Below are 14,855 nucleotides of genomic sequence, written 5' to 3'. Positions count from 1 at the left end.
ACACTTCTCATTCACGGCTTATTTATCATAGAAAAGAAGTTTGAATCTGGCCTCAGTTTCATGAACGTTCCTTAATTTAAGTTAATTCTGGATTTGAAAATGTTCTTGTAGACACAAGTTTAGGAAAAAATTCATAGTTAATGGAACTCTGTAAATACTTTCCCACAGAAAAACATCAATAATTTAATCTTGCTTGTATCAAACATTTTCACAGGCTTAAGAAATTATGTTATCAGCTCGTAACATAAACAAATGACTTCACCGTTTAAAATATATACATATGGCAGTTAGATATCTGTATTAAACTAATAAGTGCTGCGTTTGTTATTGAAGTAACCCCATTGTCACTGTGGATGAGCGCTCGTTATGGTGTATATGGTAGCAGGACGACAGCATCTTGTTATAGTGTTATATAGTGTCCTGCCCCCTTTTACCAACAAACTCTGCATCTTGAATCAAAGCATGGGTCATGTTAAAAAAATCAGAAGTAGAAAATTGAATTCCAATAAAAAAAATGCTTTGATTTATTCCCAAACCAGATGTTTGAAGCCCAAGGGCAAGGATTTGGTGCCAATCAGGTAATACAATAAAATTCTATTGATAATATAATGTGTTTTAAGGAGTTGGGTTTCCAGATGACAAAAATGTGTGTTTGATTGGTGATTAGAAAAGAACCTGTAATGCTAATTAATAGTTATTAATTGTAATTTAATTAGATATTTTTACCCTGTCTTTGTATATTAGCTCCCTATCAGGTAGGTATCCATTGTGATATTATTTTGTGGGCGAAATTCTCGTCATTTTCTCTGAAAGTATGACGTTATGTTTGCAAACATATGACATCACAATCATTATCTAACTGCATGGGCAGATAACTCTGTAATATGTAAATACAGAATAGTTATGTAGTGGTATAAATTGGCTTCAAATTGGGTAATCCATAAATGAGCCAAATTTTATACTGAACTTTTGAACTTATTTTAAAGTTCGAGAGGACAATGGGAAACTCTGATGATTATATCCTGTAATTATGCTAGAGCTAATGAAGCCTAGATAAAATGGAATGTTCACAGATAAAGTGGAACATTTGCTCTAAAAGGGCCAGGAGTGGTATTCTTGATAAATCAATGTTTTAAGTACCCTATAGCTTTTTATTTTAGCAGGTTAACAAAATTACAATTGTCATATAAAATTTAATGAAATTTACACAAGCTTCATTGTGATGATCTCCTGATACAAGGACCTAGTTTCACAGTGTCTTATTTCATGGATTTTATTTCAAATTCTAAAAAATATCCTCCCTGTGAAAGTAAAGAGCTGTATATGGAAACGAAATTTAACATTCATCTTGTTTTGTTCATTCTGTTGATTTTTATCTAATTTTATGAAAATAGCAACTGGAGCACAAGGTTAAAACCCTGGAGGAGACCAAGTCGAGCTTGATGTCACAGTTACAGAACATGGAGGAGGAGAGCTCTGCTCTGCAGACTAAACTTGACGAGTCAAATGAGGCTCGTCAACACACGGAGACAGAACTGTCAGGGGAGATAACTGCCCTACAGGCACAACTTGAACAGACACGCCAGGAGAAGGATGCACAAGGGACCCAACTCTCGCAAGAAATTACAGATCTCAAGGTAGAATTTCACTAAACTCATTTCAGATCGCAAGATAGAAATTCAATAGTGCTATCACAGACCTCAAGGTAGAAATTTTATAGTGCTATCACAGACACAAGGTAGAAATTCAATAGTGCTATCACAGGCCTCAAGATAGAAATTCAATAGTGTTATCACAGACCTCAAGGTAGAAATTCAATAGTGTTATCACAGACCTCAAGGTAGAAATTCAATAGTGTTATCACAGACCTCAAGGTAGAAATTCAATAGTGTTATCACAGACCTCAAGGTAGAAATTCAATAGTGTTATCACAGACCTCAAGATAGAAATTCAATAGTGTTATCACAGACCTCAAGGTAGAAATTCAATAGTGTTATCACAGACCTCAAGGTAGAAATTCAATAGTGTTATCACAGACCTCAAGGTAGAAATTCAATAGTGTTATCACAGACCTCAAGGTAGAAATTCAATAGTGTTATCACAGACCTCAAGGTAGAAATTCAATAGTGTTATCACAGACCTCAAGGTAGAAATTCAATAGTGTTATCACAGACCTCAAGGTAGAAATTCAATAGTGTTATCACAGACCTCAAGGTAGAAATTCAATAGTGTTATCACAGACCTCAAGATAGAAAATTCAATAGTGTTATCACAGACCTCAAGATAGAAATTCAATAGTGTTATCACAGACCTCAAAATAGAAATTCAATAGTGTTATCACAGACCTCAAAATCAAAATAGAAATTCAATAGTGTTATCACAGACCTCAAGGTAGAAATTCAATAGTGTTATCACAGGCCTCAATATGGTTAGAAATTCAATAGTGTTATCACAGACCTCAAGGTAGAAATTCAATAGTGTTATCACAGACCTCAAAATAGAAATTCAATAGTGTTATCACAGGCCTCAAGGTAGAAATTCAATAGTGTTATCACAGACTGAAGGTAGAAATTCAATAGTGTTATCACAGACCTCAAAATAGAAAAATCAATAGTGTTATCACAGGCCTCAAGGTAGAAATTCAATAGTGTTATCACAGACCTCAAGGTAGAAATTCAATTCAATTATATAATGACTCAAAGATATTAAGGTACAAATCACTGATCTCAAGTTAAACTTCAATACATTATATATCACAGATTCAATAGTTTAGAAATTATGAAGTTAGAAATACTGGAAAAACCTTGAAAACATTGAAGAGTGATGTATTGAATTTGATCCTTTGTTGAATGTTAATAATACAGTGTATTGATTATCTTACAGGGAAAGCTTGAGGAGACTGTAAATGAGAAGAAAACAATGGAACAAGATCTGAACCAACAACTCGAGGATCTCCGAGCAAAACTGGCCCAAACAGAGATGGACAAGGATAACATTGAGGAGAAATTGACTGGAGACATCAGTTCAATTCACTCCACGATGTTAGGTAATTTACAGAGTTAAGGGACTTAGTAATACAAATTGACAGGAGACATCAGTTCAATTCACTCCACGATGTTAGGTAATTTACAGAGTAAAGGGACTTAGTAATACATATCTATAGCTGGTTTAAATTTCACACATTACGGACTGATACATTAAAGCATTCAGCTGCCAAAAGTTTAAGAACTTCTTAGAATTGTTGATGAAGAATGCAAACTTTCATGATATTTGTGTTATATATTTCAGCAAAAGCCGTAGAGGAGGGTAGAGGGTTCATACAAGATGCTCTGGACCAATTTGAGAATCCAACACATATTGCGGTCAAGTGTACTGCAGGTATAGTAGCATTTTAAATGTTGTAGCACTTAAATTACTGTACTCAAACTAACTGTTGCAGTTAATAATTTGAACAGTTAGGTCTCCAACCAGCTTCTATTCGTTGTAAATTAAATGTTTTTATGCTCCTGAAATGAAGAGTGGGGGAGGGGACATATAGTGTTCATTCTTTCTTGTTTGTCCTGTCCTGTAGAGTTCCGTCCACTTTGATACATAGATGTGAGGGCATATATGGCTCATTGACACTTCAGATTTGATCAATTTAGAAAAGAGAGAAAATAAAATATTACATGTTAAGAAATGAAAATATATATGTGTGAAGGGATCTAGTTTTACATCCCTCGCAACAATGTTAAGGGGGGTATACTGGAATTAGGGTTGGTCTGTCCATCTGTCCATCCACCTGCTGTCTCTAGACAAAACTTGGTCTGGCGAACTCCTTAACTACTTGACAGATTTTGATGAAATTTTGTACACAGAACCTTGACATAAAGGGGAGTTAGGTAAACTATTATACAAATATTTCATGGGTTACTGTGTCTCTATTCTAATATTTAACCCGAGGTGCATGGTAATCAAACCAAATGTTATATTCTGCACCGAGGCCAAAGGCCTCGTGCAATATAAACATTTGTTTGATTACCATCACCGAGGGGGTAAATATTATGAACTAGAGCACAGTAGTAACCATCAGGAATATTTTGGTTTTATTACATAATCACCGGGAGTTTTTCAGTTGAGTATTTTTTTATTAAACTGAATATCAGGACAATCACTTAACAAAATTCATCAACACTGTACCGTTACGGAAAAAAACTTCAATAATCCTATTGAAGATCGTTGACGTAATAACCCATGTACGTCACGTCGTGTAACTGACTCCGGTTTGGATGTCCTTATTGTCTGTTTTTCACATATTAGACCTGCTTGCAGCCTTTTTGATTCTAATACATATCATCGATGTCCTGGTCCCTGTTTTACTACGGCTAGAGCAGAGAAAAACGCTCTAGCTATCACACATGACTATGCACATCGAGAATCTATGTAAATCCAGTGCGAAACACTTCAGAAGCCAAGCGTAGGGAACCTTTAGCTGACGAGCAAGTAAATAACGAAATCTTCACTGTGTATAGCTACTCGCAATTCCTCGGGAGAAGTTTTTTAACAAAAGCTAGACAACAACTAGCGAGGTGTGTCCTAAAGCCGTGCAATATAACATTTACTCGATACACCGTGCAATTTAAACGGTTTCCCCATGGAAGGCCGGGAGGTAAGTATAACTGTCGTGACCGAGCTAATATAACGCAGGTTATTGACATATGATCGCGGTCAGTGTATGTATTATTATGAACACATTATTATATTTCATTCCTATCTTGAATATAGCATTTTGGTTGTAAACAAAGTCATGTAATAAATAGGGTTCTGCAATGTCCCCTATTGATGGAGTTAAATTTGTGCTGAGGGGGTATTAGTCTTCCACTCTGGTAACTGTTCTAATTATGCCCCAATAAGTAATGGGAGAATATCCTGTATAGTATTACCCTCCCATACCGTGCTGCCCTGCTTTGTTAATGTGGGAGTATTAATTTATTAAAGAGTTCTAGTTTAAAAAAAATTTATTGATGAAATAGGACATAGCTGAAATTAATATTTTTCTAATTTCTCTCAGAATTCCTCCTGATGCGTGCTGAGCCTGTCCTGACGTGTTTGGATAGCCTAAAGAATGCCCACAGTATTTACAGTATAGATAAGAAAGGTGAGATACATATCTACACTATTGAAACTGAAGGTCTTGAACTACTGTAAAATGGTTCTCTCTCACAGGATACAGACAAAGAAAATGATAAGAAATGAGGATAACTTTTGGTATCACATTCATCTGTTTTCCTTTTGGTATTAGACTTAAATTATTACCTGGTAGGCTGTGATTTCCTTTAATGGCAAAATTTGTCAAAATGATTGTGCCATAAAAAGTGAAAAGTTGATTTTCATTAATAAAAATACTGACAAAAAATTGCCATCTGGCTTCCAATAATTCACCCATATTTCTCAATACATCATGGATCTAATGTTTGCAACAATAAGAATTTGCTGCAATAATAAAATCTTAGTTGATAATGGTAAAATGTAACGACTTTGATGCATAAACTATTCAAGGACAAGCATATCTTTCTTATTAAAATAATGTCCAGCATCAAAAGCAATTTTTTGGTCATATCTAGCTATTATATACATGGATTGCATATTTATTAATAAAAAAAATAAATAAAGATTCTGCTTTATAATTGATAATTTGAAATAACTGTTATACCTTCTGTGTATCTTAGCCGTGTCATTCAGCATCATAGAGTCTCTGCAACCTGCTCTCATACTCTCCTTTGTACTCCCCAAGAAAGTTCTGCAGCTGTCTTCTTGTCTTACCACCCGTGATCCTAAAGATATTGACACTTAATCCTATAAGGGTTTTATTTGAGAGAAAGAAAATTTAAAAAAGAAAGGAATGAAGAGCAAATCATGATTAGTTCTACATAAATGGTAAATGAAAGTTAATCTATTTATTTGACAGATTTGGAGGCCCTGGTGAAATCCATCACATCGTACTCTCATCACATGGGAGACTGTGTATTACACGGTATAGCTACCACTCACTCAGCACAGCTGGAGGCGGCGGAAGGTAGGTTAAGTATTGTCAATTTCTCTGGTGACAAACGGAATAAAATATGTTATATATTGTCAGTTGTCTGTAGTTTCTCTGGTGGCTAAGGGAATGAAACAGGTTTGACATCCTAATATAAGCCATCTACTTGTGGGTTACATGGCAAGTACTGAAGCCATGATTGGATTGTTTATGTGTAGAAATCCAAACTCTTTCAAAACATTCTTGTTTAAGCTGTTCAAGGAATGTAAAACTCCACTGACCAAAAATAACATCTGGCTGTAATTAGCTGTCATCTCCTTACACACTTTGTCTGCAATGTCTCCTTCATAAAAGAGGACTCAACTTATTTACATAAAATTATCTGGTCCCGATTTGTTTAATTTTAGCCCTCCATCATCAGATATTCAAATAGCTTTTTGTCCATGGTCAGTCCTTCAGTCTGTCCTTTCGTCCGTCCTTCCGTCCTCCTATCCGTTAACGATTCTTGTTTCCGCTATTTTTCAGAAAGTACTGAAGGGATCTTTCTCAAATTTCACATAAAGGTTCCCCTGGGACCCTAGTTGTGCATATTGCATTTTGGGACCAATTGGTCAACAAAATGGCTGCCAGGCAGCCATCTTGGATTTTTGATAGTTTAAGATTGTTACCGCTATTTCTCAGAAAGTACTAAAGGGATCTCTCTCTAATTTTACACGTAGGTTCCCCTAGGGGTCTTGTTGTGCATATTGCATTTTAGGATCAATTGGTCAACAAGATGGCCGAAAGGCCGCCATCTTGGATTTTGATAGTTAAAGTTTGTTATTGCTATTTCTCAAAAAAGTACTGAAGGGAGCTGTCTCAAATTTCATGTGCATGGTCTAGTTACTACTTGAATACTTCTATTGATTCTCTATAATATATGTTGATTTTTTTTTTTCAGAACTTGGAAATGCGTGTAGAGAAGCTGGCGATACAGGTCTCAAACTGCTGGATGCTATTGAAGCAGGTAAAAAATTTATTTAAGCTTATTGTTGCATTATCAATTATGATATTTATTGAAAATACAAAGTAATAGAAACCTTTTTATAGACTTTATGTGTAATTTTCACATGATGTAATTTTACAAATGGCTTGCTGGATGAAGACTGGAAGAAAAAACCAGGAAAGATGGGAACTTTCTGAATATTTGCGTTACATTCATACTCCTCTTTAATGCTTACATGGATTACAATCAAATGGTGTGAAACAACATTTGGAGAGGACAAAAATATTTTATATAAATGAGTTGGACTGACCTCTGGGGATGGGGGGATGGTCTCCAAAAGTTGGTCTTTGTTGTGTTTTTGCTATAAAATCCTTAAACTTGTCTTTCAGTCTTTTGTAAAATAGATTTAGTAGTTGGCTGGCAAAGCCTCTTATTTCAACTATGTTCACTGATTAGTTCATAGACTCAGCATGAATATTTTCCCCAAACATGCTGTTTAATCTAATGATTGGTCTTTTCCTGACAGGCGGGTTTATAAACACAGAGGTGGACCAGACATCCCAGAGTGTGAAGAGACTCATGAATCTCGCCGAGGCTCTCGTCCCCAAGATGGTTGACATCAAGGAAGGAGAAATCGGAGACTTGGTGGAGAACGAAATGAGTGCCACCAACTCTGCTATAGAACAGGCTGCTCAGAGAATCGAGGTTCGGCACTATACGTTATTATTCTGTATTTGAATATTAGAGTTATCTGCCCTTGCGGATATGTATTGATTGTGACGTCATGTGTTTTCGAGCGTAATACAGAGGACTCCACATAATCGAATAACGGTTATTTGAATATTTCGGTTATTTGCATAAAATTCTGCGGTCCCGATTTTTTCCTTCTTATCTTTGTTTTTCAACTCCGTGTATTTGCATAGACTTTTACATGACCTCCGGTTATTTGAATAAAATATTTGGGAAATTCTAAAAATAAAATCGAATATTTTTCAATTTTGCAAAATATTTTTAGCAAATTTCGCCGATATGTTTCAAGATACTTAGCTTTTACTAGAAATAATCATGGTGACAGATTAACGTTATCGTATGGCTTGTTATTTTATGCATGAATCTGCAAAGGTATTCGACGCTGTTACGATTTACATCAGCAGCGGTTGATCACAACTTTAGTATAATCACTGACTCAAACATCTAATTAAAGCATTTGCACTTTCAAATATGTTTATTTATATCCGTAACGTACCTTAGTTCGCGATCGGTTGGAGAAACCATGCTTCCTTACAACAATCCTCACTCATGACTAGTCTTGTTCAACCAGAGTCTTGTTGACTACGACAGACATGTGCGTATCAAACGTCTCGTTGAACGAGACATAAAAGCATGCAAAGTCGGCGTGCAATGACTACCGCAAGTTTCGTACAGTATGTAGGATACAAAAGATACTTGCTACATTGTTTTATTGCTACTTGAATATGCATTAATTTCTGAAATGTTAACAAGCTATTTGCTGTATAGATCAACAATACATGGGAGAATTCTCAAAACACATTTAGGTCCAGTGAACGCATGGCTTCACCTGCCGCCATTTTCGAATTAATACACATGTGTAAAAAACAACACTACTAGTTGATCGGCACTTTGAAGTTTAATCACGATCGTAAGTTCATTTTGCAAAATGTATGTATATTTGTTTATTATTTAGGTTCAGAATTGTAGACACAAATTCAATCCTGTTTAGTTATTGCATTTGATATCGATCATTTAGCTGTTTCTCAAATATTCACGTGTCGATCTAACGTTAACAAGAATCTAATATTGGAATATTTCTTGTTATTAAACAATTAAAATCGATTTACAACTTCGAAAATAATTGCTTGTTCGTTTTAAGTGTAAATAATTTACGTATTTATCAAGTAAACGAAACGATATCTATTTGCCTTTTCACATACATATGTGTGAGGTCAAACGAAGGTACAAAATGTCATCTCCGCCTATTCGAATACTCCGGTTATTTGCATATTTTCTTCTGGAAAATGACTTATTCAAATAAGCGGAATCCTCTGTATTCTTTTTGGAGAAAACACTGTGAATTGCGCTCATAAAATAATGATGTACCAATTGATACCTAACTGCAAAGGAGCTTAAGTCTGTAATATACAAAGAGGGAACAACTTTCATTTCATAGAGATTGGAAATTCAAAAGTAATAAAATGAAAGAAATTAAGAAAAGCCTGAATATTATTAGATTACTTTCTGTTGCTTGGTAACCTATATTTTGCTGCAGCATTAATACTTTCAATGATGATAACAACCTTTCTAATAAAGCAGGTTTGTACTGCAGGTAATATATGTAGACATTTAGCCAATAGTTGCTTGATTTAACAAACGTTCTGATGTCTCATAATTGATTTGCAATGATTTTCTGGAAATTAAATTCCCTTTGAATACGTTGATTTTGAGATACCAAGACAAAGTGGGTAAAGTATGATTTACCTTTGATTAGTCCCACCTTCCAGTGATTGTGACATCATATCTTGACCAAATTTATGTGACTTTACAATCACCAGAAGGCAGGACTAATCAATGATAAACCATACTTTACCCATATTGTTTTGATATCTCGTAACCCCATATTTCCATGTATGTGTTTAAATAATTGTTCTTATTGTTTTTCACGTTTTAACAGGAAATGCTGCACAAGAACAGGTCTGATAACTCTGGTGTGGAGCTCCAGGTAAACGAGGGAATATTGGACTCCTGTAATGGACTCATGGAGGTACGTCTTTTATACAGAATAACTGGTAATTAATGTGATATGGTTTTACTGCCATGGCTGACTGACTTTGTCTGCACAATAAGGAGGTTTTTGAGGGATTCAGATTTGTAGGATTCACTCATTTTATCTCTCCATCTAATTTGAGGCATACATAATTAGGTATATAATATAGTTACCAGAGCTCAACTCGATTTGCACTCTTTTAAGAATAGTTGTCTTCTCAGAAGATCTTCCAGCATATTGATGGAAGATCTACCATAAGCATGCACAGACTGAAGAGCTACAAATCGATTGAACAGTAATATTATAGAAGTAGAAGAGGACAAATCGTGATAGACTCATTTCTATCTTTTTTCTCCATCATGAATCCTAGCATGTCCCCAAACAATTTTCAGCAGAATGCAAATGATACAAAAATTGATTATTGATATGTTGTAACCAGAAGTTGTATAAATTGAAGTAAATTAACTTATCTCTACACAGGCCATCAAGATTCTGTTGTCCAAAATTAACTCTACTTATCTCTACACAGGCCATCAAGATTCTGTTGTCCAAAATTAACTCTACTTATCTCTACACAGGCCATCAAGATTCTGTTGTCCAAAATTAACTCTACTTATCTCTACACAGGCCATCAAGATTCTGTTGTCCAAAATTAACTCTACTTATCTCTACACAGCCATCAGATTCTGTGTCAAATTAACTCTACTTATCTCTACACAGGCCATCAAGATTCTGTTGTCCAAAATTAACTCTACTTATCTCTACACAGGCCATCAAGATTCTGTTGTCCAAAATTAACTCTACTTATCTCTACACAGGCCATCAAGATTCTGTTGTTCCAAAATTAACTCTACTTATCTCTACACACAGGCCATCAAGATTCTGTTGTCCAAAATTAACTCTACTTATCTCTACACAGCCATCAGATTTGTTGTCCAAAATTAACTCTACTTATCTCTACACAGGCCATCAAGATTCTGTTGTCCAAAATTAACTCTACTTATCTCTACACAGGCCTCCTCAAGATTCTGTTGTCCAAAATTAACTCTACTTATCTCTACACAGGCCATCAAGATTCTGTTGTCCAAAATTAACTCTACTTATCTCTACACAGGCCATCAAGATTCTGTTGTCCAAAATTAACTCTACTTATCTCTACACAGGCCATCAAGATTCTGTTGTCCAAAATTAACTCTACTTATCTCTACACAGGCCATCAAGATTCTGTTGTCCAAAATTAACTCTACTTATCTCTACACAGGCCATCAAGATTCTGTTGTCCAAAATTAACTCTACTTATCTCTACACAGGCCATCAAGATTCTGTTGTCCAAGTCTCGAGATCTTCAGAAGGAAATAGTGTCTCAAGGACGGGTAAGTTACACTTCAGAATGAAGGCGGTGGAAGCTTGTATTCTAATCAAGGATAAGAGCAATCCTCCAATGAGTAAAACACCATATTACACAAAAGAAAATGAGAGTGCCATATTTTGTTATTACATGTTGTCTAGATAATGGCTGTGAACAGTAAATGCACTAGTAGTACTGTCAGTATGCAAAGACTGATTTCACTCTCTGCAATTACAGCTATTTAATAAAAAGTCCATCTCTTGTTTCATTACACAGGAAAAGTCTGTTACGAAGTGTTACTATATAGCAGTAAAAACTCTCATCATTTTAACATTTCTGAAAGTGACAAATTGATGAAAGTAAATAATTTGTCAAATAACTTTAATTAAATGAAAAAGTTTCTGAAGTATGTTCATTTAAGTTATCAGATGTGACATTTATGCATCAAATAAAGAGTTTCTTTGATGCTATTTAGGCTCAGATTAAAAGTTTTGTGGATGCTGATGAATTAGGTAAGATTAAAGAGTTTTGCTGATGCTGATGAATGTAGGTACAGATTAAAGAGTTTTGCTAATGCTGATGAATGTAGGTACAGATTAAAAAGTTTTGTGGATGCTGATGAATGTAGGTACAGATTAAAGAGTTTTGCTGATGCTGATGAATGTAGGTACAGATTAAAGAGATTTGCTGATGAATGTAGGCATAGATTAAAGAATTTTGTGGATGCTGATGAATGTAGGTACAGATTAAAGAGTTTTGCTGATGCTGATGAATGTAGGTACAAATTAAAGAGTTTTGCCGATGCTGATGAATGTAACAGATTAAAGAATTTCTTTGATGCTGATGAATTTAGAGGTAGATTAAAGAGTTTTGCTGATGCTGATGAATGTAGGCGTAGATTATAGAGTTTCTTTGATGCTGATGAATGATGGCGTAGATTAAAGATTATTGCTGATGCTGATGAATGTAAGCGTAGGATTAAAGACTTCTGCTGATGCTGATGAATGTAGGCGTAGATTAAAGAGTTTTTTTGATGCTGATAAATGTAGGCATAGATTAAAGAGTTATGCTGATGAATGATGGCGTAGATTAAAGAGTTTCTTGATGCTGATAAATGTAGGCATGGATAAAGAGTTATGCTGATGAATGATGGCGTAGATTAAAGAGTTTCTTTGATGCTGATGAATGTAGGCATAGATTAAAGAGTTTTGCTGATGCTGATGAATGGAAGTGTAGATTAAAGACTTTCTGCTGATGCTGATGAATATAGGCGTAGATTAAAGAGTTTTGCTGATCCTGATGAATGTAGGCACAGATTAAAGAATTTCTTTGATGCTGATGAATGTAGGTGTAAATTAAAGAGTTTGCTGATTCTGATGAATGTAAGTGTACAGGGCTGATGAATGTTTCCTCATCCAGTAAGGAGTTCTATAAGAAGAATCATCGATGGACAGAAGGATTGCTGTCTGCTGCTAAGGCTGTAGGCTTTGGAGCTACCACGCTCATGTATGTTCTCTTTGAATCTTTTTTCATGTACATATCAGCGCTTAAAAATCACATGTTAATCTTTACTAAATTCAAGATTGACAAAAAACTTCTTGAACTATAATTCACTCGAGAGGGAAGGTAGCATTCTAACCCATGTTTGTTTTAAATGGTCATGTCACATCAAGCCCTGTCTCATCAGTCATGGAAACATGTGTACAATAGTGTTTGTTTTAAATCTTATGTTAAAATGCATGAACAAACATTACGAAAGTTGAAAAAAATGGCCTGACATTCGGACCAGCAAGGACTCTGAATAAGCAGGACTAAACAAGATTTTGCAGGACCAAACATTAATGTGAATTTTGACAAAAGTAAACATAACTTCCTGCTATTAGTATCCAGGCAGCTGTTTTCATGATTATCTTATGCAGTTTATGTTTTTACCAGGTTCGGCACCTGCGTAATACTTCAAAGACGCCATTTCTACCATCTTCCAGTACTCAATAATTGCCGGACGGTCGGTCCAGATCACATTTTAAAATAGGCGGTCCGAGTCCAATTTTGCCGTACATATCCGCCGGACTGGCAAATTTCGCGATGTCTCCATACATTATCTAGATTTAGATTTTAAAAGTATTGAGGATATTTATGAATTGTGTTAAGAAGAGAGAGGTCTTATCAGAGATCCTTGACTTTGATAACCTAGAGCCATTTGTTACTATCATTTACAGGGAGGCGGCAGACAAAGTTATGAAAGGCGAAGGGAAGTTTGAAGAACTTATTGTGTGCTCAAATGAAATTGCTGCCAGTACTGCACAACTGGTCGTAGCTTCCAAGGTCAAGGCTGACCGCCGCAGTGAAAAGCTGAGAGCTCTGTCAGAGGCCTCCAAAGGGGTGTCTACATCAACAGGCAAAGTGGTGGGGTCAGCTCGGGAGGGGTCACAGAGGATAGAGGAACAGAGTAAGTAACTCCTGGGGGTGGGGGAGGAGGGGGCGGTCACAGAGGAAAGAAAAACAGAGTAGATAACTCCTAGGGAGGGGGACGGTCACAGAGGGTAGAGGAACAGAGTAAATATCTCCTGGGGGAGGGGAAGGGGGCGGTCACAGAGGATAGAGGAACAGAGAAGTATCTCCTGGGGGAGGGGACGTCACAGAGGATAGAGGAACAGAGTAAGTATCTCCTGGGGGAGGGGAAGGGGGGTCACAGAGAGAGGAACAGAGATACAACAGAGATAGAGGAACAGAGTAAGTATCTCCTGGGGGAGGGGGCACAGAGATAGAGGAACAGAGTAATATCTCCTGGGGAGGGGCAAGAGGATAGAGGAACAGAGTAAGTATCTCCTGGGGGAGGGGAAGGGGGCGGTCACAGAGGATAGAGGAACAGAGTAAGTATCTCCTGGGGGGGGGGGTCACTAGAGGAACAGAGTAAGTATCTCCGGGGGAAGGGGGCGGTCACAGAGGATAGAGGAACAGAGTAAGTATCTCCTGGGGGAGGGGGGGGGACGGTCACAGAGGATAGAGGAACAGAGTAAGTATCTCCTGGGGGAGGGAAGGGGGGGTCACAGAGGTAGAGGAACAGAGTAAGTATTCCTGGGGTGGGGGGGAGACGGTCACAGAGGATAGAGGAACAGAGTAAGTATCTCCTGGGGGTAGGAAGGGAGACGGTCACAGAGGATAGAGGAACAGAGTAAGTATCTCCTGGGGGAGGGGGAGGGGGGGGGGCAGTCACAGAGGATAGAGGAACAGAGTAAGTATCTCCTGGGGGTGGGGGAGGGAGACGGTCACAGAGGATAGAGGAACAGAGTAAGTATCTCCTGGGGGAGGAGGGGAAGGGGGGTATCACAGAGGATAGAGGAACAGAGTAGTAGAGGACAGAGATAGAGAAAAAGTATCTCCCTGGGGGTGGGGGAAGGGAGACGGTCACAGAGGATAAAGGAACAGAGTAAGTATCTCCTGGGGGAGGTTAAGGAGGGCGGTCACAGAGGATAGTGGAACAGAGTAGGTATCTCCTGGGGGAGGTTAAGGAGGGCGGTCACAGAGGATAGAGGAACAGAGTAAGTACATGTATCTCCTGGGGTGGGGAAGGGAGACGGTCACAGAGGATAGAGGAACAGAGTAAGTACATGTATCTCCTGGGGGGGGAAGGGAGACGGTCACAGAGGATAGAGGAATAGAGAAAGTATTTCCTGAGGGTGAGGGAGGGAGACGGTCATAGAGGATAGAGGAACAGAGT

General features: G+C 37.2%; 1 protein-coding gene across 2 annotated transcripts in view; it reads left to right on the top strand.

The window, feature by feature from the left end:
* Window positions 1–14,855, top strand: part of LOC138331994 (huntingtin-interacting protein 1-like) — a 58,449-nt gene that overhangs the window by 24,229 nt on the left and 19,365 nt on the right. Inside the window, exons 20-30 of one of the 2 annotated variants that reach the window (XM_069279903.1) lie at window positions 1,395–1,637; window positions 2,884–3,046; window positions 3,289–3,378; window positions 5,051–5,137; window positions 5,948–6,055; window positions 6,960–7,025; window positions 7,531–7,709; window positions 9,694–9,783; window positions 11,097–11,159; window positions 12,522–12,640; window positions 13,354–13,583. In XM_069279903.1, coding sequence (XP_069136004.1) covers window positions 1,395–1,637; window positions 2,884–3,046; window positions 3,289–3,378; window positions 5,051–5,137; window positions 5,948–6,055; window positions 6,960–7,025; window positions 7,531–7,709; window positions 9,694–9,783; window positions 11,097–11,159; window positions 12,522–12,640; window positions 13,354–13,583 — 1,438 coding nt within the window. Of the gene's footprint in view, window positions 1–1,394; window positions 1,638–2,883; window positions 3,047–3,288; window positions 3,379–5,050; window positions 5,138–5,947; window positions 6,056–6,959; window positions 7,026–7,530; window positions 7,710–9,693; window positions 9,784–11,096; window positions 11,196–12,521; window positions 12,641–13,353; window positions 13,584–14,855 lie in introns of those variants that run through there. The other variant, XM_069279902.1, reaches the window with a different exon arrangement.

Source organism: Argopecten irradians, chromosome 9, assembly GCF_041381155.1.
Source record: "Argopecten irradians isolate NY chromosome 9, Ai_NY, whole genome shotgun sequence".
NCBI classification, from domain to species: domain Eukaryota; kingdom Metazoa; phylum Mollusca; class Bivalvia; order Pectinida; family Pectinidae; genus Argopecten; species Argopecten irradians.
The sequence above is the reverse complement of the archived record's forward strand: the minus strand, read 5'-3'. Positions and strand labels throughout refer to the sequence as shown.